Source organism: Narcine bancroftii, chromosome 3 (genome assembly GCF_036971445.1).
Source record: "Narcine bancroftii isolate sNarBan1 chromosome 3, sNarBan1.hap1, whole genome shotgun sequence".
NCBI classification, from domain to species: domain Eukaryota; kingdom Metazoa; phylum Chordata; class Chondrichthyes; order Torpediniformes; family Narcinidae; genus Narcine; species Narcine bancroftii.
The window spans coordinates 271,531,438-271,553,201 of record NC_091471.1 but is presented as its reverse complement, the minus strand read 5'-3'; the positions used below and the strand labels follow the sequence as shown (position 1 = coordinate 271,553,201).

At 46.6% G+C, this 21,764-nt stretch overlaps 1 protein-coding gene across 3 annotated transcripts in view; it reads right to left on the bottom strand.

The window, feature by feature from the left end:
• Window positions 1–21,764, bottom strand: part of LOC138758771 (transducin-like enhancer protein 4) — a 209,670-nt gene that overhangs the window by 106,819 nt on the left and 81,087 nt on the right. For 2 of the 3 annotated variants that reach the window (XM_069928143.1, XM_069928144.1), the window contains exons 7-8: window positions 5,614–5,688; window positions 2,755–2,950 (exon numbers count right to left, since the gene is read on the bottom strand). In XM_069928143.1, coding sequence (XP_069784244.1) covers window positions 2,755–2,950; window positions 5,614–5,688 — 271 coding nt within the window. Of the gene's footprint in view, window positions 1–2,754; window positions 2,951–5,613; window positions 5,689–21,764 lie in introns of those variants that run through there. The other variant, XM_069928142.1, reaches the window with a different exon arrangement.

Genomic DNA, 21,764 nt, shown 5'->3' with positions numbered 1-21,764 from the left:
ATAAAAAAATTATTACTGGACAATCCCTCAGCTCAGACACCTGGAATTTCCATCTCACATCTTCTCCTCTTCAGCAAGCTCCTTCTTCAGAGATCTAACTACAGTATCTAACTGTGACCTTTCTGCTTCCTCTGCCTGTGTATGATGGGTTACTGTATCCTCTAAAAACAGAAAGGTGAGCCAGTGCAAAGAACACTTGTATGAAAAGCACAAAAAAAAAACCATTATTGCAAATTGTGTGATAAGCATAAATTAAACCGTGTGATTTATACAGGAAGGAATGTCACACCACTGAAGCACATTCAGATTAGTGGATTTTCTGGGAGATATTGAGTACAGAATCAGGTCGTTCAGCCTAATTTTCCCCAGACAAGTCATAGAACACTACAGGCCCTTCAGCCCATGATGTGCTGACCCATATATACTGATTTTTTTTAAAAATCCTTACCATGTGCCTGTCTAAGAGTTTTTTCAATGCCCCTAATGTTCCAGCCTCCACCACCAGCCCTGCCAAGGCATTCCAGACCCCACAATTCTCTGCATTAAAAAAAAAATCACTGATGTCTCCTCTAAACTTTCCTCCCTTCACTTTCTTCTCTAGTGTTTGGTCCTCCTGACCTGGGCACTCAAGCATCTTCCTGCATTTCAACATCTGAATCCATCATTGTTACCTTCCATATCCTTCTCTCCTGGTCTTCTCTCTGTCCACCCTTTAAATCCAGTTGTATTTGTGTCAAGCACTCGATGAATAGAGGACTTGTATTCTTTCCCCTCTCCCATTTATGAAGTTTCTTCCAAATTTCACTGCCTTAGATTGTCTTCTCCACATAGCCACTCTATTAAAACCTGTCATCATTTCAAAGTTGTCTATTAAGTTAGACAGTCTTTTTCCTTCCAAATGAATCATAAACTATCCACTCATATGATCCAAGTGCCTGACATCTGTTTCACCGCATGCCAAGCACTGTGAAATGTGAACAAGTGTTGGTTGCATATTCTGTCCACTCACTATGTAGCTTATCTCCACAATCCTCGCTTGCTGCAAGCTCTCCCTGCTCCAACCTCCTGCCAATTAGAAAACAACTGCCAACAAAGAAGTGCATTTCAGGCTCCAGCTGAGTCTTTACAGTTAAAGTGGCTTCCCGGTGGGAATGGAGATGGAGACATCCAAGTGTGCCAAGGGCCCGTCCATCCAGTGCCAGAGATAGTTAACCACACTGATCGCCTTCCTGTGTTTCTGCTCTGCTGTTGGGGGTGAACTTCACAAACTCTGGGCACCATTATCATCAGGGATCTTAGGCTTTCTGCCCAGATGTACAGGTTGCCCAATCACCTTAAGAATCTCCCCCACCCCCTCCCTCAGCCATGATGTTTCAGGTCCTTGTCTGCCAGTGGGCAGGCTGCAAGAGGGTTACTGTGTCACAGGGTTCACTTCTTCCCTTAACCAAGCTCTGTAATAAAACACTGGAGTAGGATTTTAGCTTGTGAAAATTAATGTCAGGTCACAGAGGATTGCCACTGTCAAAATGTAATCCATAATCTTACTGGCCTGGTTGTTTGATCCCAATATCTCTGAGCAGTGCACCCCCACCTACTTTTATCATACATTTTAAATATGTTCTAGTTGAGCCAGATTATGCACGGATGTAAGCCAATACCTCAACAATATTCATTAAAGGAGACAGGAACACTGCCACTATCCAGTAGAAATATTTCAGGAAGTGCATATGGCATTCACAGTCTAGAAGCATTCTAAAAAATGGATTTAAATTCTAATTAAGTGTTCCAAATATGAAGATAAACACTGACCAGGACATTTTTCACAGCAAAACCATTTGCCTAACATTACATACAGCCACCATGCCAGCTTTACAGAACCCTGATGATTTTTGAGGCTGCTCAAGACAAGACCATTTCAAACAGGTAATGTGTTCTACCCTACGTAATACTGCGCAATGAATAGGAACAGAAGGGCAGTAGAGGATTGGAAGGAAAGGACAAAGGGAAGCCAGCAAACCACGGAATCAATTTGGGACATTAAATGTTGCAGAATTATGAAAGGCATGGTTGCAACCAAAATCAAAGTGAAATAGGCTGGGATTAAGGAACAGAGAAAAGACTTCAGCACTCTAATCAGTTATAGAACATAACTTAGATCATCCTTTCTGTATAAAGTGAAGGGAGGAAAGTTAAGGGGAGACATTTCTTTTTTTTTTAAATACACACAGAGTTGTGGCTGCCTGGAATGCCTTGCTAGGGATGGTGGTGGAGGCTGAACCATTTGGGGGCATTTAAGAGACTCTTAGACAGGCACATAGATGAAAGAAAAACAGAGGGTTGCGAGGTAGGTAGGCTTCGTTTTTTTTGTTAGGAATATAGAGATCGGCACAACATTAAGGGCCAGAGGGCCTGTAACATTCTGTGACCCAGAACTTCCCAGTCCTACTGGTACACACTGGGTTATTTACTGTTTCACAGCTCCTCCCATCTCTTCCATTCCTACTTGTCCAGCACCCCTTAACACCCTTGTTTATTCACCCTCAACCACCACATCTCATGAGTCGCCTGGCCACAAAAATTCTTCTCATTTATATTTTTGCAATTATTAATGAAAATTTAATTTTGGATTTTTTTTTGCCATTTTACTCTTGCCAAAACTCTTTTTAGATTGGTTGAAGTAGCTTGGTTCCTCGTACAAAGAGATATTCTTCTGACCTTCCATGAAACTGGCCAAGATACCGATGGCTCTCTTACCCCTGTGATGCTCCATGTCCAGGTGATTCTTGTCATCTTTCATTGCTAAGTGGGCATGGACGCCGAGGGCACTGGAGAGAGCCAAGAGGCCCGAGCCACCTCCAATTGACGGAATTCCTCCCGGCTGGAGACCCGACGGATGTGGAGTGAGCGGAATGGGAGGTGCATGATGGGACAGGTGCTGGAGCTGCTGCTGCTATAAATAAGGATGTTTATGTCAATAACGGATCTGACAAATTGATACACCGAGACAACACACCAATTGCATGACCAAAACCACACAGATGTGCCAAAGGTGTGGGCCAATATCAAGGCAGGAGCAAGGGTGGGTATTAACACCTGTTCATGATCAAAATATAGCAATTATGAAGAGGTAGGAAAACATTAAAATGATGAAACATTATTTATAGAGTGAAAACAAAGAACATTTTCATTGTAGGGTTGAGTGTAACAAGAGGCTATTAATCTAAGTCATGAAGGAATCCAATAGTCATCTCAGGAGAAACATTTTAGCCAAAGGGTGATGCAAATATGGTGCTCATTCCCATATGAATGTTTGAGTGAATAGAGCAGTAGTTCTCAACCTTTTCCTTTCCTCTCACATACCATCTTAAGTATGTCTTATTCCTTTTGAAAAAAAGCCTGTATTCCTTTTGAAAAAAATTACATAGAATTTGAGAGATAGATATTCTTTTTTTTTTTAAATCAAAGTTTGGAGTCCTTACTTGAAAGCTATTGATGTTAAAGTATGAGGTCTCGGTCCGCTCCAGCGGATGTCTTCACTCCTGCAGTCAAGAAGCTTTTTAGTTATAAAATTTTAAGATTAAATAGTGATCTCCTTTGTCTTTCTTTTTAGTTGGGGTAGGGAGGAGGGAGGGTGTTAGTGGAGAGGCTGGGTTTTATTTATGTCGATAAAAATGATTATTCATACTATATATGTAGTAATTATTATTTGTCTGTGATGATTAATATTGATGGGTATAACCTTGCCTTGTATCCTCCTTGCAAATCTTTTGTCTGCCATCTCTACTACTTCCTTTTATAAGAGGGTGATCACGATTGCACTTAGTGGTCCTGGCACGCTCCACTGTGAATGAAGTTTCACAAGGCTTTTCTGTCTTTCAATTCAATATTCCCTCATGGTTGGTTTATCTTTACCTTAGGACCTCATCCACCTGCATTGCTGCCTTGAATGACATTGTGAGTTCACCTCCTACCTGTTTAGCAGTATAATTTGGTTGTAATATTTACTGTTAAACAGGTAATCTGCAGATGCTGCAGTCTAAATAATTTTTTTTTTAAAGTATGCCCTATGCCACAGGTGCTCTCTGGTTAGTAAAGGATTGCTTAAGGTGGGATGTGGATGGAAAGAAAAAGGTTAAAAACTACTGTTTTAATCGACTCATTATGTGCACAGTTTCTGAACGCCAAAGGAAATTGGCCGATGACAATTTTTCTCAAGCAAAATAGTTCAGTAACAATTGGATCTAGAGCAGTGATTCTCAACCTTCCTCTCCCACTCACATCCCACCTTAAGCAATCCCTTTCTAATCACAGAGTACCGATGGCAGAGGGATGACTTAAAGTGGTCTGTGGGTGGAAAGAAAAAGATTGAGAACCACTGGTCTCATGGCCTTTGAGAGGAGACCCGACAAGTACATGAGGGAGAAAGGAAAAAAGGGTTGCAATGACAGATTCAATAAGGAAAGACGAGTAAAGCTGCACAGAATTGGACTGGTTGGGCCCAATGTTCCGTTTGTTCTGCATGTTCGCATTAATGAGATTTACACGGAGTCAAAGCCTCCAAGATGCAATGTATTGTGAGCAGATCATTTAATTTGTGACATTGTTAGAGGCTGTGACATGCAAACCCTTCTAAAGAGTTTGTGCTTGGCAAAGTGCACTCCTCCTCCTGCTCCCTACTAAATAAATTTGAAGACATTATGAATTTGCTCCCTTTTAGTTGGGGATGCCCCAGGGAATTCCAGGGACCATCAGAAATCCTATGACTTTCTGTGAACTAATTAAAGTACCTCAATTTTATAAATCCTCATGGTTCCTTTGACCAGATTTCAGATTCAGATTGATTGTCAGAGTGCGTACATGACATCACATACAACCCTGAGATTCTTTTTTCCTGAGGGCGAGGCAGAATTACCACTTATTCGTAGTGCAAAACTGTAGTCAACATACACTTGTAAACAGTATGTCAGGATAGAGTCGAAACATGAGGCCATCCTGTGAAGTTCCATGGAGGCTGAATAAAATTGACAGGGTTGTATAATCGCAAAGTTTAAAATTACAAAATATATTAGTGGAAGATAGAACAGGCCAGACAATTTGACTGGCTTACAAGAATTCCAAGTTGTCTATGTTCGTGTGAACATGAAGCTCCAATAATCTCTGCTGGCATGCGTGGCCTTCTGTTATGTTCAAACCTCCCTCTCTCTCTCACGCAGACATGCACACACATCTCACCTGTAACTTCCCACTCCACTTCTCCCATCAACAACTCAAAATAGGTCAGGTTTTATCATTTTAATGTGGCGTTAGTTCCTCCAACTTTCAAGAGCTATTGCACGGCAAGAACAATGAACCAGGGATGCATTCTAGACAACTGTTTGGTCTTTCACACATGGGATAGTGAGGATGTCTCACTGTTCTCAGTGTCCATGGGTCCAATGGACTCATGTTCAAGAGAGGGTGTTAAGTACAAACAAGGACAGCCACAAAAAGCAAACTGAATGTCACTGATAGTCATACAGAATAAAAGCCACCACAATGTCACAGTGACTTTTGTGGTTCGGATGTGGCCCATCGCATCGCACATGGAACCACATGTATAGGAAGGTCACTTACCCCAATGATGGCATTTAGCTCAGCCATGGTGACTTGCTTCGCTCGCTCTATTGCCTGGACCACCTGCTGTTGGTGCTGTAACAAAACCAAACAGGGTTTAGAGAACCAAGATAAAACACAAACAGAAAATGAATAGATTTGAAGTTATGATGTTCTTTCCTGTCAAAAATCACCCACAATTATATTTCAATCTCTCGCCTCGAAAAAAACAACATATGACATTAGCAGACTCTCTATTCTACAGCTGAAACCACAAGCCGCCCAATGCTTAATGTTTTGACCCCATCTTGTGGATTTGCAAAGCTGAATGATGTGGCTGTGATACCATTCAGAGTAACTCAATATATTTGCTGAGGGGAATGTAGAATATTGTAATTCGATCTTTTAATAAGAGCAGATATTACCTGCAATATACTCTAATGTGTTGGAGAAACTCAGCAGGACACACACTTGAAGAAGGTCCCAGGCCCGAAACGTCAATGGCCTTTTGCTTTCCATCGATGCCTAACATGCTGAATTCCTTAGCCACTTCTGAGTACTGCACTAGACTGCAGCATCTGCAGATTTCCTGTTTAACATTTTCTTTCTTCTCCTTTGGCTTGGCTTCGCGGACGAAGATTTATGGAGGGGGTAAATGTCCACGTCAGCTGCAGGCTCGTTTGTGGCTGACAAGTCCGATGCGGGACAGGCAGACACGGTTGCAGCGGTTGCAGGGGAAAATTGGTTGGTTGGGGTTGGGTGTTGGGTTTTTCCTCCTTTGCCTTTTGTCAGTGGGGTGGGCTCTGCGGTCTTCTTCAAAGGAGGTTGCTTCGACGTTAGGGATGAAAGTGCTCCAATGAATGTTGAGGATGGAGCGGAGACAACGCTGGTGGAAGCGTTCTAGGAGCCGTAGGTGATGCCGGTAGAGGACCCATGATTCGGAGCCGAACAGGAGTGTGGGTATGACAACGGCTCTGTATACGCTTATCTTTGTGAGATTTTTCAGTTGGTTGTTTTTCCAGACTCTTTTGTGTAGTCTTCCAAAGGTGCTATTTGCCTTTGCGAGTCTGTTGTCTATCTCGTTGTCGATCCTTGCATCTGATGAAATGGTGCAGCCGAGATAGGTAAACTGGTTGACCGTTTTGAGTTTTGTGTGCCCGATGGAGATGTGGGGGGGCTGGTAGTCATGGTGGGGAGCTGGCTGATGGAGGACCTCAGTTTTCTTCAGGCTGACTTCCAGGCCAAACATTTTGGCAGTTTCCGCAAAACAGGACGTCATGCGCTGAAGAGCTGGCTCTGAATGGGCAACTAAAGCGGCATCGTCTGCAAAGAGTAGTTCACGGACAAGTTTCTCTTGTGTCTTGGTGTGAGCTTGCAGGCGCCTCAGATTGAAGAGACTGCCATCCGTGCGGTACCGGATGTAAACAGCATCTTCGTTGTTGAGGTCTTTCATGGCTTGTTTCAGCATCATGCTGAAGAAGATTGAAAAGAGGGTTGGTGCGAGAACACAGCCTTGCTTCACGCCATTGTTAATGGAGAAGGGTTCAGAGAACTCATTGCTGTATCTGACCCGACCTTGTTGGTTTTCGTGCAGTTGGATAATCATGTTGAGGAACTTTGGGGGGCATCCGATGCGCTCTAGTATTTGCCAAAGCCCTTTCCTGCTCACGGTGTCAAAGGCTTTGGTGAGGTCAACAAAGGTGAAGTAGAGTCCTTTGTTTTGTTCTCTGCATTTTTCTTGGAGCTGTCTGAGGGCAAAGACCATGTCAGTAGTTCCTCTGTTTGCGCGAAAGCCGCACTGTGATTCTGGGAGAACATTTTCGGCGACACTAGGTATTATTCTATTTAGGAGAATCCTAGCGAAGATTTTGCCTGCAATGGAGAGCAGCGTGATTCCCCTGTAGTTTGAGCAGTCTGATTTCTCGCCTTTGTTTTTGTACAGGGTGATGATGGTGGCATCACGAAGGTCCTGAGGCAGTTTTCCTTGGTCCCAACAAAGCTTGAAAAACTCATGCAGTTTGACATGCAGAATTTTGCCGCCAGCCTTCCAGACCTCTGGGGGGGATTCCATCCATACCTGCTGCTTTGCCACTTTTCAGTTGTTCGATTGTCTTATATGTCTCATCCTGGGTGAGGACCTCATCCAGCTCTAGCCTTAGGGGCTGTTGAGGGAGCTGGAGCAGGGCGGAATCTTGGACTGAGCGGTTGGCACTGAAAAGAGATTGGAAGTGTTCTGACCATCGGTTGAGGATGGAGATCTTGTCACTGAGGAGGACTTTGCCGTCTGAGCTGCGCAGCGGGCTTTGGACTTGGGGTGAGGGGCCGTACACAGCCTTTAGAGCCTCGTAGAAACCCCTGAAGTCGCCAATGTCCGCGCTGAGTTGGTTTCACTTGGCGAGGCTAGTCCACCACTCATTTTGGATCTCCCGGAGTTTGCGCTGAAGATGGCTGTATGCGCGACGGAAGGCTTGTTTCTTCTCTGGACAGGACGGCTTTGTAAGGTGAGCCTGGTGGGCAGCTCGCTTCTTTGCCAGCAGCTCCTGGATTTCCTGGCTGTTTTCGTCGAACCAGTCCTTGTTTTTCCTGGAGGAGAAGCCCAGTACCTCTTCAGTGGATTGCAGTATGGTAGTCTTCAACTGATCCCAGAGGGTTTCAGGGGATGGGTCCGTGAGGCGGATTGCATCGTCGAGCTTTGCTTTGAGGTTTGCCTGGAAGTTTCCTCTCGCTTCGTCTAACTGCAGGTTTCCAACATAGAACCTCTTTCTGAGGGCTTTACTGTTCCTGGGCTTTGGCTTGAAGTGAAGGTTGAGCTTGCAGCGAACCAGCTGGTGGTCAGTGTGGCATTCCGCGCTGGGCATGACCCTGGTGTGGAGCACATCTCGTTTGTCACTTTCTCGCACCAGGATGTAGTCCAGGAGGTGCCAGTGTTTGGATCGGGGATGCATCCAGGTGGTCTTAAGGCTGTCCCTCTGCTGAAAAAGGGTGTTTGTAATGACAAGCCGCTGTTCTGCGCAGAGCTCCAACAGGAGGCGCCCATTGTCGTTGCACTTGCCGACGCCAAGCTTGCCCAGGATTCCTGGCCAGGTTTCTGAGTCTTTGCCGACGCGAGCGTTGAAGTCGCCAAGGATGACAACCTTGTCGGCTGTAGGGGTGCGTTGGATGAGGTTGCGCAGGTCAGTGTAGAACTTGTCCTTTTCTGCTGGTTCTGCCTGGAGGGTTGGAGCATAGACACTGATGAGGGTGATGCAACGCTTGATTTGAAGGGGGAGTCGCATGGACATGATTCGGTCCGAGTGGCCTGTCGGAAGGTTTTCGAGTTTGGAGGCAATGAAGTTCTTGACCATGAAGCCTACACCTGATAGGTGTCGTTCATCCGAAGGCTTGCCAGACCAGTAGAGTGTGTAGCCCGCGCCGTGTTCTTGGAGGCTGCCTACATCTGCCAGGCAGACTTCACTGAGAGCGGCTATGTCAATGTCAAGTCTGAGGAGTTCATGTGCAATGAGGGCAGACCGACGTTCAGGTCGGTGGAGTCAGCCTTGTCTAGCATGGTTCTGATGTTCCAGCATGCTAGCTTGAGTTTGTGAGCATCTTTTGAGGGGGAGGACGTGGAGGGGGAGGACGTGGAGGGGGGGACGTGGAGGGGAGGACGTGGAGGGGGAGGACGTGGAGGGGGAGGACGTGGAGGGGGAGGACGTGGAGGGGGAGGACGTGGAGGGGAGGACGTGGAGGGGGAGGACGTGGAGGGGGAGGACGTGGAGGGGGAGGACGTGGAGGGGGAGGACGTGGAGGGGGAGGACGTGGAGGGGGAGGACGTGGAGGGGGAGGACGTGGAGGGGGAGGACGTGGAGGGGGAGGACGTGGAGGGGGAGGACGTGGAGGGGAGGACGTGGAGGGGGAGGACGTGGAGGGGGAGGACGTGGAGGGGGAGGACGTGGAGGGGAGACGTGGAGGGGGAGGACGTGGAGGGGGAGGACGTGGAGGGGGAGGACGTGGAGGGGGAGGACGTGGAGGGGGAGGACGTGGAGGGGAGGACGTGGAGGGGAGGAGGACGTGGAGGGGGAGGACGTGGAGGGGGAGGACGTGGAGGGGGAGGACGTGGAGGGGGAGGACGTGGAGGGGGAGGACGTGGAGGGGGAGGACGTGGAGGGGGAGGACGTGGAGGGGGAGGACGTGGAGGGGGAGGACGTGGAGGGGGAGGACGTGGAGGGGGAGGACGTGGAGGGGGAGGACGTGGAGGGGGAGGACGTGGAGGGGGAGGACGTGGAGGGGGAGGACGTGGAGGGGGAGGACGTGGAGGGGGAGGACGTGGAGGGGAGGACGTGGAGGGGGAGGACGTGGAGGGGAGGACGTGGAGGGGGAGGACGTGGAGGGGGAGGACGTGGAGGGGGAGGACGTGGAGGGGGAGGACGTGGAGGGGGAGGACGTGGAGGGGGAGGACGTGGAGGGGGAGGACGTGGAGGGGAGGACGTGAGGACGTGGAGCTGTCCTCGGGCCTGCGCAAAGGAGCTTTTAGGTAGAGTGCAGTGCGCGCAGTACTGGCCCCACCCTTTACACCCATGGTTCGTGTGCCGTGGCCAAGCAAGCTGGGACGTGGCAGCGAGGTCCTTGGTTCGTAGGTTTTATATCGGAGTGGCCTTCTCCTATGCAGGTTTCTTACCCGGGCTGGAGGGGTCTTCCTCCCCTCTTAGGTCGGTCCATACTGCCCGGACCGGGGCAAATTATATAGCTAAACAGGTAGGAGGTGAACTCACAATGTCATTCAAAGCAGCAATAAAGGTGGATGAGGTCCTAAGGTAAATATAAACCAACCATGAGGGAGTATAGAATTGAAAGACAGAAGAGCCTTTTGAAACTTCATTCCAGGACCACTGAGTACAATCGCGATCACCCTCTTATAAAAGGAAGTACTAGAGATGGCAGACAAAAGATTTGCAAGGAGAATACAAGGCAAGGTTCTTCCATCAAGAGCATACAGCCAGAACTCTTTTCTCTTGACCTGAGAACATTGAGAGAAAGAACCAATAAAGATCTTTAAAATTGTGAAAAATATGGAAAGATACAATCAGGATATTTTCACTGGTGGGAAAAGAGAGGAAACCAGAGGCCAATCTATAAAAAGCCAGCATCCAAAAACAAAAATCAGACAGGATATTCTCAAGAAACATCTTTACCCAGAAAACAGTGTGTATGTGAAGCTGAATACCATCGAGAGCAGCTGAGGCATGCAGTACATAAGGGATGGACTCAAGGCGAGATGCTTGGCCACAGATATTTTTTTCAAAGAACCTATTAAAAGAGCAAAGAGCAAGAGCAGAGAGTTTTAGGAAGGAAGTACCGGTTCCTTAGAATCTTGGCAGCTGTAAGCTCGGTTGACTATTGTGTAGCAATTCAAACCAGATAAACTCGTGTCCAAAACTGGAGGAGATAATTAGAAGTGAGGCCAAGAAGGGATTTGAAAATAATGGAAGTTTTAAAATCCAAATGTTGTCATTCAGAGAGCCACCATAGGTCACAGCTAGTGTCACAGTGATGTGTGAATAAGATGGTGGAAGGCAGCACAAACGTGGCAGACTTTTGGCTGGTCTCATTTTCTGTAACACTGGGGGAAATGAAAGGCAACAACCAGGAGAGGCTAGAGTTCCAAAGATCTGGTTGCAATTTCCTTGACAGAGATGCGGCACACAAAACTCAAAACGGTCAACCAGTTTACCTATCTCGGCTGCACCATTTCATCAGATGCAAGGATCGACAATGAGATAGACAACAGACTCGCCAAGGCAAATAGCGCCTTTGGAAGACTACACAAAAGAGTCTGGAAAAACAACCAACTGAAAAACCTCACAAAGATAAGCGTATACAGAGCCGTTGTCATACCCACACTCCTGTTCGGCTCCGAATCATGGGTCCTCTACCGGCATCACCTACGGCTCCTAGAACGCTTCCACCAGCGTTGTCTCCGCTCCATCCTCAACATCCATTGGAGCGCTTTCATCCCTAACGTCGAAGTACTCGAGATGGCAGAGGTCGACAGCATCGAGTCCACGCTGCTGAAGATCCAGCTGCGCTGGGTGGGTCACGTCTCCAGAATGGAGGACCATCGCCTTCCCAAGGTCGTGTTATATGGCGAGCTCTCCACTGGCCACCGTGACAGAGGTGCACCAAAGAAGAGGTACAAGGACTGCCTAAAGAAATCTCTTGGTGCCTGCCACATTGACCACCGCCAGTGGGCTGATATCGCCTCAAACCGTGCATCTTGGCGCCTCACAGTTTGGCGGGCAGCAACCTCCTTTGAAGAAGACCGCAGAGCCCACCTCACTGACAAAAGGCAAAGGAGGAAAAACCCAACACCCAACCCCAACCAACCAATTTTCCCCTGCAGCCGCTGCAACCGTGTCTGCCTGTCCCGCATCGGACTTGTCAGCCACAAACGAGCCTGCAGCTGACGTGGACTTTTTACCCCCTCCATAAATCTTCGTCCGCGAAGCCAAGCCAAGATGCTGAGGTGGTGTCTGGGTCCAGTAACAATAAGCCCATGGCGAAGCAATCACATGGATATTAAGGAGTGAAGATCAATAACAGCATATCGTCCTCATTGTGATGTCATGAAAAAAAACAAATAGTGGTGCTGCCCGAACTGCTGTAATGGCAATGATGCCACTGTTGTGGATCCATAGGGAGAGGAGACACAGCATTCCCCTTCGGGGTCCAACTGCCCACTTTGACTGCTATTGGCTCTGTATAGGCATTATATTCAAATCCTGTGACAGTGGAGTCTGGACCCAAGATGATGGCGCCCATGTTCGGCAACAGCCTTGAGGGGTTGCAGACTCCAGGAATGCAGAGGACTGATGCAAGTCACCAGAAAACAGGATGACCACCTCCCACTGTATGAGAAGGAGAAGCAAAAGAGGCAACCCATGGGATGGCAATCATAGTGGCGGACCAGTGAGGGGCTCGGAGGTTGAAGAACACACAGGCTCAAGGCAAGGTATCCACACAGGCTGTGGGCGACTACGGTCAAAGGATTCACGCCAGGCTACGAACTGCTGGAGGCTGACTCAAGACTGGCGAAGGGGTACCAGATACCAGAACCAAGATGCGAAAGGCTTCCTGATCTTGTGAGAGGTTTGGATCTGGAGTTCGGGTTGCCAACGGTTTGGACCGGAGCGCGTCCAACTGCAGAGGCGGCGGAAGTGCTGGAGGGGGCCCCTGGGGGGACCCTTTTGCTTTTCTTTCTCTGACTGAAAATGGTTCCGGGCAACCTTTGGCAAATCTTTCTCTCCCTTACAGTAGACTAAAGGAAATTTTGTGTAATATTGAATTTTCTACTTTATTACATAATTACAATAAAAGAATCTTGAAAGATTGTGAAGAGTCTGGTTGAATGTGTCAGAGAATGGAATGGGACTGAGTGATTGAGAAGCGGAGCTCATAGTCAGGATTACTTTTACTGCTGAGGGTCTTTGTGGACTGTTTTAGTATCACCCTTGCATGTTGAATCACAAAATTAGAGAACTTTTGAAATGGGAAATCTACTGTGCCAAAGGTGAGGACCATGGCAACCTGACATAAATTAGCAACAAAAAATGCATGCACAAAGTTCATGAGCATGGCCCAATCAATAATTTCAGAGCTAACTGCACAAATTTAATGCTCTTTTAACATTGGAAATGGAACAAGTCCACAAAGTCCTGGAAACTCTCACATGCATACTTTCCCTCTGCTCACACGCTCTTCCATTCCCTCTTGCCCACGCTATCCTTCTTCCAGGCCCACGTACATTCTCTCCCTCAATCATATCTTCACATGGGGAAAGACACTGCACTGTCAGTGCACTAACTTTCCTGAATGTTTAATGTGTTCTCCTTCACTTTCCTTCCCATCACAAACCCATCAACTTGGGAAGAGCACGTGCACCTGAAACATTAATAGAGTAACCTCCAGATCTACAACACCCGGAGCAAGTTCTTTTGACAAAGTTGCTGGAGGATTTGTTGATGATACGAGGAGCTGCACAGCTGCAAGGTTGTTTCGGGCATGGTCTCCGGGTGCGTGCGGTTCACTGTGCACGCAGAGCTGAAGGAACACAGACTGCTTTGTGAGCAAGCTTTGCTATAATTAAAATAAAATCATTGCAATTAACCAACTGACATCTTTCTAGTGGATGGTAGGAATTCAGACTTAATTTGACAGATGTTGAATTTCCCAAAGTTGGAAATGCTGTAAATCTATGGACTTTCAGCTGCTCTTTTCCCCAATGAAAATCAAGCATCACAGTAAAGGAAATGATTGTCATTAAGTTCCTTGCTTTCGCCCTTTAGACACCATAACCCCGTTTTCAGGGACTAGCAACACCCACATATACACAGTGTCCCCGCTTTCTGGGACTGGTTTTATACTCAACCACCAACTGTTGCGTAATGGTTTTCATCATTTATCCATGGACCCAATATATTATGATAGGTTAAAAATGGCCAGAGTCCAAAGGATTAAAGGACTCAAAATATGAAGAAGCAGTTCAAAAACAAGAGTATTCAACCTCGAAAAGAGGTTGAATACTTGCATTTACGGTGTGTCAATAATACAATTAAAAACTTTGTAGAAAACTATTCCGCTTACTGTCATTCCTACAAAGTATAAATGCAATGATGGGAAAGGAGCAAGATTTATCTGTAGACAATGGGGGCGAGGCAGGTGAGCTGACAACATTCCTATTTTGGGCCTATGTCCACAAACTTTTCCATCCCAGTGATGGCTCTTTTTTGCTTGCTATTACTGTGTATTTATCATCACATTTAACAAGAAAGCAACAAGCTTGCCAAAGCAAAATCAGCCCATTCACATTTCCTTCAAGTCAGCCTGGCACCTTGACCAAGATGAAAGAAGGTACCAGTGGTGAAGGGGGGTTCAGCCCTGTCCCCCTCTGTTCTTGGCCAACAGCAAACAATGGGATTCATTCACATTCCCCCAGTAACTGATCTGCTGAGGAAATGTGGTTCCATATTTCTTGGTGTGTTCCATGTCGCTGTTAATGTTTAAAGCATTTGGCAAACAGCCCCCAGAAAGGTGGCAAAAAGACAAATCCAAATTTCAATGACAAGGTTCTGGCGTTAAATCTTTTGCTGCAAAACCATTCCCACTGCAATATCAGCAGAAATGGAAGTCCGTGGCATTAAAAACCAAATAAGGAGTTGGAAGGAGATAAAGTGTGTTCTACAGGCTGATTTGTTAACAGAATGATTTACAAACATAACCACATTCAGATTTTATGATACTTCTCCCCCCTCCCCCTCATTTATCAGTTGCTAGTCAGTTTATATCCTCAGGGCACAGTGGTGCCAAGGTCTATCTAGCAAAATCAAAAATTACTTTGACAATACAAAACTTAATTAGCTGCATCTCAAGAAAGAGTCAGCACTGAGCAAGAACATCTGAGGTCACGGCCACTGTGTGAATTCAACATCTCAGGCACAGTTTTCTATTAGTTATCAGAATCTCAAGGTTCCTCCTGCAACTATTGCCCCTAATATCAACACTGTTAACTTGCATTTACGGTGTGTCAATAATACAATTTAAGTTCTCATAACACTTCGCAAAACAGGAACGGAGGATGAACACAATGCAAATGACAAATCTGTTTAGTCAACTGGTGAGCCTTACATCCATTTCCTAGATTTCACTGCATGAAGGAAATCCAGATCATATGCCAAGGATCCTGGGAGTTTCCAGCTCATGGGCATGGCCTTGGATGTGCTCAACCAGCGTTAAGACTGAGGGTGAACCACAGTGGAGCTTGTGACATGAATGGAGGAGCCTGAAGACGAACACCCAGAGGCACAGGGACAACTTTATCCCCTCTGTCATCAGATTTCCATATAGACAATGAATCACAGACACGACCTCACTTCATGCTATTTTCTTGCATTATTTCTTTATTTTTGTGATGTATTTTATTGCACTATTTTGCAGCCACAAAACAATGAATTTTGTGACGTTTTTGTAACAATAAATTTTGATTCTGGTCAGCTAAGCAGTGCAATCATTCAAATCCATTTATCCATCCATTCCAAAATGGCCCAACTCTAATTCTGGATTCCCCCTAAGAGAATCAATACCAAAGACCCACAAGTCTGTGGCTGTGCTGCCCCCAAAGATCCAATCCAAGTGCCTGGGTCACATTCCCATCGTGACTATGGCTGTGGTTCCACTTCCATTTTCACAAGACCTCTCCTGAGGCAGTGGCATGAACCTTGACTGCTCAGTCTACAAGATAGAATGGACACACTAGGCCAAATGGCCTCATCCTGCGATTCCAACATCTAATTTTTTTTTCCCCCCACCTCTTCGTAACACTTTGCTAACTTCATCTCCAATCTTCCTTGGCTGCCAAGTGTGGAGCAAAGGAGGAAAGTACAATAAAAGTTTTAAAAGGTGGAGCAATTCCAGATTCCATCAAGATGGGGGCTCACAAATTCAATATGAGTGTAAACAATTTTTTTTTTAAAAAAGGAGACAAAATTGGAAATTTTACCAAATAAATCCTTTACAAATGGGAATATTCTTTTAAGGCACATTTTCTGGTAGGTTAAATTGATTTGATGCTTGACCATCTAGGGTTTAATGCTACAATTAATTTTGGGCAGTTCATTAATGTAGTCTTTTCAAGTTAGACACCTCTGAATGCCCTTTAGAGACTCCTTTAAGGAAATGTTACTGCCAGCGTTCTTCTTCACCCTGTTCCCCAGGCCTCTCAATATGTTGGTGTAGAGCTCGTCGAAAGAACCAAAGACTTGTTGATCCAAACCAAGGCTTTTATTAGCAAAAGACAGCCGACCAGTCCGGAATGATCCAACCTGGCTAGGGACACAACCCTTTAAGGCTCATACAGTAGGCGTCGCTAAGCTCTCAGCCAATCGCTGTAAGCACAGTCATTACACTCTAGATACTGTAATTTTATACATTGGTGATAGGTCTGTACTATCACAGCTGGCCAGGGGCATTTGGACAGAAATGCAAGAGATTGTAAGGATCAGACATATTAAGGAAGAAATCTGCTTCATCTCATCTTACGCTGAGCCAGAGGACTAGACTCACTTCCAGCACTGTATCGGTGTGAACACCCCAATTTTCTCACTGCAGACTCAGGTGAGGGGTCCGTTCTTTTCTATCTTTAAGGTCCTTGCTAATCACCTCTTAACTCAAACCAAGTCCAAATTTACCATCTTCCCTGCACTCTCATGTACAAAAGCTTTTGGTTTAGCAAGCCTTCGTTTCTAAAATGTTCTTTGTGTTATCAAATACCCACAGGCCTTCCCAACATTTACCTTCCAATCCTGGCAATTTCTTCCAACTCTTTGAAAAGCTTGAATTCTTCCTCTGGCCTTGTGCATACCCCTCAGATTTAAAAGCTCCATGCCTTCACTAACAATACCTATAGTTCACAACTTCATGCTTTATGGTTTTTGCCTTAATTCCCCATTTTCCTTTAAGGTGATCTTTAAAGCCTAGCTCTTTCAATGAAGATGAGAAAGATCCAAAGGAATTTTTTTTGAAACGGCATTTTCCCTTATATTCTGTCCAAAAGGGGCCCCACAACCACCAGACAAAGATAATTTGCCATTTGTCAAAGAATGCCGTCCACAAACTGAATGTTGCCATTTCTACCTCACAAACACCTTTCAACAAGTACCTATTTGTCTACAAAGCTTTGTGTGACATCCTGAATTGTGAAAATCATTGTATAAATGAAAGCCTCCCATATTTTTTTTAATCCAATTGAAAGCTGAGAGTCACTTTATTTGAACACAATTCTCACCTCCAACTAGCAAGTGAAAGAACTGAATCTGGACATGTCATGAAGTAGAGACAATACCCTTGTGGCTCTCCTTGTGCCCAACAGGGGGTCAAAATGCTTGTTATTGATTAAATGAACTGTGAATCCACAACTGGAGGATATTAGAGACATCAGTTCCCACAGCCAGGTCAAATCAACTATGAAGTGCTATTTGTTCAAATTTCCTCAGTCCTCTCTTTAATTATATCTGTCAACCAGCCTGCGTCTGCTTCTTCTCTAGATCACAATTCTTCTGCTTCAGACTTAAATTAGATTAATGTAAATGGGTGCCTGTTGGCAGGTGTACATTTGTTGAGTCAAAGGGCATGTCTCCATACCAGATGACTACACAAGAGGCATCACGTTTTACTTGTGCTTCTACTACTTGTGTTCTGATAGCATCCTACGGACTTTGAAGGTGAATGGCCACATGCTATGAGCAGATGGGGCACACACCCCATGCCCATTAGCTTAGCAAATCACTGTCAAACCACAACTTTAGGAAAGCAATTGCAATTTACTCTGTTCACTGCAAACAAAGGATTCTGATGTGATACAGGCATTCCAGGGAATTCCTCCTTCACCCTTCCCTTGATGACCCAGAACCTTTCTCCAATTTCTCCCCACTGTACCAGTTTGCACCAGATCATCATTCTGCAAGCCTTTTGGTCAGCAATTCCAGCGTGTTGCCGTGCAGATGGACTTGGGAGCGCTTGTGCATGAATCACAAAAGATTGGTTTGCAGGTGCAGCAGGCTATCAAGAAGGCAATGGAACATTGCCATTCATTGCTTGAGGGATTGAATTTAGGAGCAGGGAGGTTATGGTGCAACTGTACAAGGTACTGGTGAGGCTATATCTGGAGAACTGCGTGCAATTCTGGTCTCCTTACTTGACGAACGATGTTCCTGTACTGGCTTTGGAGGCTGTGCAGAGGAGATTCACCAAGTTGATTCCAGGGATGAAGAGGTTGGCCTAGGAGGAGATTGAGTCATCTGGGACTGTACTCACTTGAATTTAGAAGAGATAGAAACATAAAATTATGAAAGGGGAGACCAGAAATAGGAGGCATAGCCTCGAGATTCAAAGTAAATGAGAAGGAACTGCTTTTCTGTGGAATTCACTGCCCATTGAAGCAATGGAACCAACTTCAGCAAATATATTTAATACAAGGTTGGGTAGATTTCGACATAGTAGGGGAATTAAGGGATATGGGGAAAAGGCAGGTCGGTGGAAATGAGCCGATCATCAGATCAGCCATGAGCACATTGAATGGCGGAATAGGCTCAATGGGCTGAATGGCCGACTCCTGCTCCTGTTGTCCACATGTTCTCTCGTTTCCATCAGGCCGATTTACACATTGGTTTTAATGAGAGTATTTACACTGTTACTGCAGGAAATGGTGGTTTAGGATGTTTGGACTGAACTTGTCGAAATATGATCTCAGGATGTTTGCACTGTATTGCTGGAACTGTAAACTGTATATCTGTGCTTGATTCACACAGAGAAGGACAGATCTACTTGCCTGAATATAAATAGAGTTTCTGGCTGAATGAAGCATTGTTTTTGGGCTAGATTTGCACAGTTGATATTTGAAATCATTCTTTGTATTACGTTCAAAATTCCTTCCTACAACTTTCTACGCTTTCAAATGAAGCTGTAAAGAAAGCCACAACAGAGTGGGGAACAATCTATTTGAATCCCACATATGCTTGTTCAGTATGTGCTAATCTTGAATGCTAACTCGTAGATCTTATGATGAGCCTATGAATCATTCCAATACTCGGACAAAGTGGGGAAGGGCTGGTTTACTCCTCCTGCAAAAATGGATGCCGATACCCAGCACCCCGATACCCAGCACCCCGATACCCAGCACCCCGATACCCAGCCCCGATACCCAGCACCCCGATACCCAGCACCCCGATACCAGCACCCGATACCCAGCACCCCGATACCCAGCACCCCGATACCCAGCACCCCGATACCCAGCACCCCGATACCCAGCACCAGCACCCCGATACCCAGCACCCCGATACCCAGCACCCCGATACCCAGCACCCCGATACCCAGCACCCCGATACCCAGCACCCCGATACCCAGCACCCCGATACCCAGCACCCCGATACCCAGCACCCCGATACCCAGCACCCGATACCCAGCACCCCGATACCCAGCACCCCGATACCCAGCACCCGATACCCAGCACCCCGATACCCAGCACCCCGATACCCAGCACCCCGATACCAGCACCCCGATACCCAGCACCCCGATACCCAGCACCCCGATACCCAGCACCCCGATACCCAGCACCCCGATACCCAGCACCCCGATACCCAGCACCCCGATACCCAGCACCCCGATACCCAGCACCCCGATACCCAGCACCCCGATACCCAGCACCCCGATACCCAGCACCCCGATACCCAGCACCCCGATACCCAGCACCCCGATACCCAGCACCCCGATACCCAGCACCCCGATACCAGCACCCCGATACCAGCACCCCGATACCCAGCACCCCGATACCCAGCACCCCGATACCCAGCACCCCGATACCCAGCACCCCGATACCCAGCACCCCGATACCCAGCACCCCGATACCCAGCACCCCGATACCAGCACCCCGATACCCAGCACCCCGATACCCAGCACCCCGATACCCAGCACCCCGATACCCAGCACCCCGATACCCAGCACCCCGATACCCAGCACCCCGATACCCAGCACCCCGATACCCAGCACCCCGATACCCAGCACCCCGATACCCAGCACCCCGATACCCAGCACCCCCGATACCCAGCACCCCGATACCCAGCACCCCGATACCCAGCACCCCGATACCCAGCACCCCGATACCCAGCACCCCGATTACCCAGCACCCCGATACCCAGCACCCCGATACCCAGCACCCCGATACCCAGCACCCCGATACCCAGCACCCCGATACCCAGCACCCCGATACCCAGCACCCCGATACCCAGCACCCCGATACCCAGCACCCCGATACCCAGCACCCCGATACCCAGCACCCCGATACCCAGCACCCCGATACCCAGCACCCCGATACCCAGCACCCCGATACCCAGCACCCCGATACCCAGCACCCCGATACCCAGCACCCCAATTCCAAAAGATGCTCAAGGTGAAGTTCAGAAAATAATTAGCAGGCAGTGCTGCTAAGGAGAAGTTGGTCAAACTTGAGATGTTTTCTTTAGAGCATCAGAAGCGGAGAGGTGACCTGAGAGAAATACTGTATATAAACTTACAAGAAGCATTGAACCAAAACAACACAAAGTACTTCAGCTGAAGTTCTAAAGCAGGGTCATAATCAATGCTCTGACTAATGAAGGTCAGTATTCCACGTGGCCTCTGACTTCATTGTCGACATCTGTCGCCACCTTTGAGAATCTGTGGGTGTCCTCCAAGGTCTGTCGTTCCTCAATGTTCCCCAGCACCCGTGCTATTTATGATGTATGCCTTACAATCAGAAGCATTCTGAAAATCCATCGCTTCCCATTTCTCAGCACGTCACCAACATCTTCACGCAGCCTAAGGCTCCATGCTATCAACAACTACGCCAATTTTGCCTGCAACAAGCAGATCAAGACATTCCTGTATTCAAGTCAAAACACATTGCTGGAGAAACTCAGCAGGTCAAACAATGTACTTTATATAGCAAATATAAAGGTATATAATCAACATTTCAGGCTTGAGCCCTTCAAAGTATTTCAAGCCTGAAATGTTGGGTTATGTATCTTTACCTTTACTATACAAAGTACATTGTTTAACCTTCTGAGTTTCTCCAGCATTGTATTTTTACTTCTTTCACAGTGTCTGCAGACTTTCAGGTTTTACTCTATTCACGTATACAAGACAGGCTACAAGGACTTATGAACATCACTATTTATGAGTGGGCTCCCATAATATTATTAAATTCAAAAGTTCATTGAGCACAAGTCGGTATTGGAGAGTGTGAGATGACAAGTCAATGCCAGACTAGGAATTAAGCTTTAGTACAATAAGTATCGGTCATTGAAAGATGGCCTCTGCACGCGAGAGCAGCTCTGTCCAGGTAAATGTCACTCAAATATGTTGACCACACTTACGTAACAATAAATGTAACATCTGGCTTTTTAAATCAGCAGTTTCTATAATAGGCATCCTCATTCAAAATTTTTTTTAAATTTATTTGCTAAAGCATGTTTGTTTTTGCAATGTTTGTTTACAGGATGGTCTTGTACCGCATTGTGTAATCAAACAAATGTGCAGAACAAATGACAAACACCAGTGAGGGCAAAGGTCTCGCCCCATATTTGCAAGATGGAACAGGCCTCAGGAAA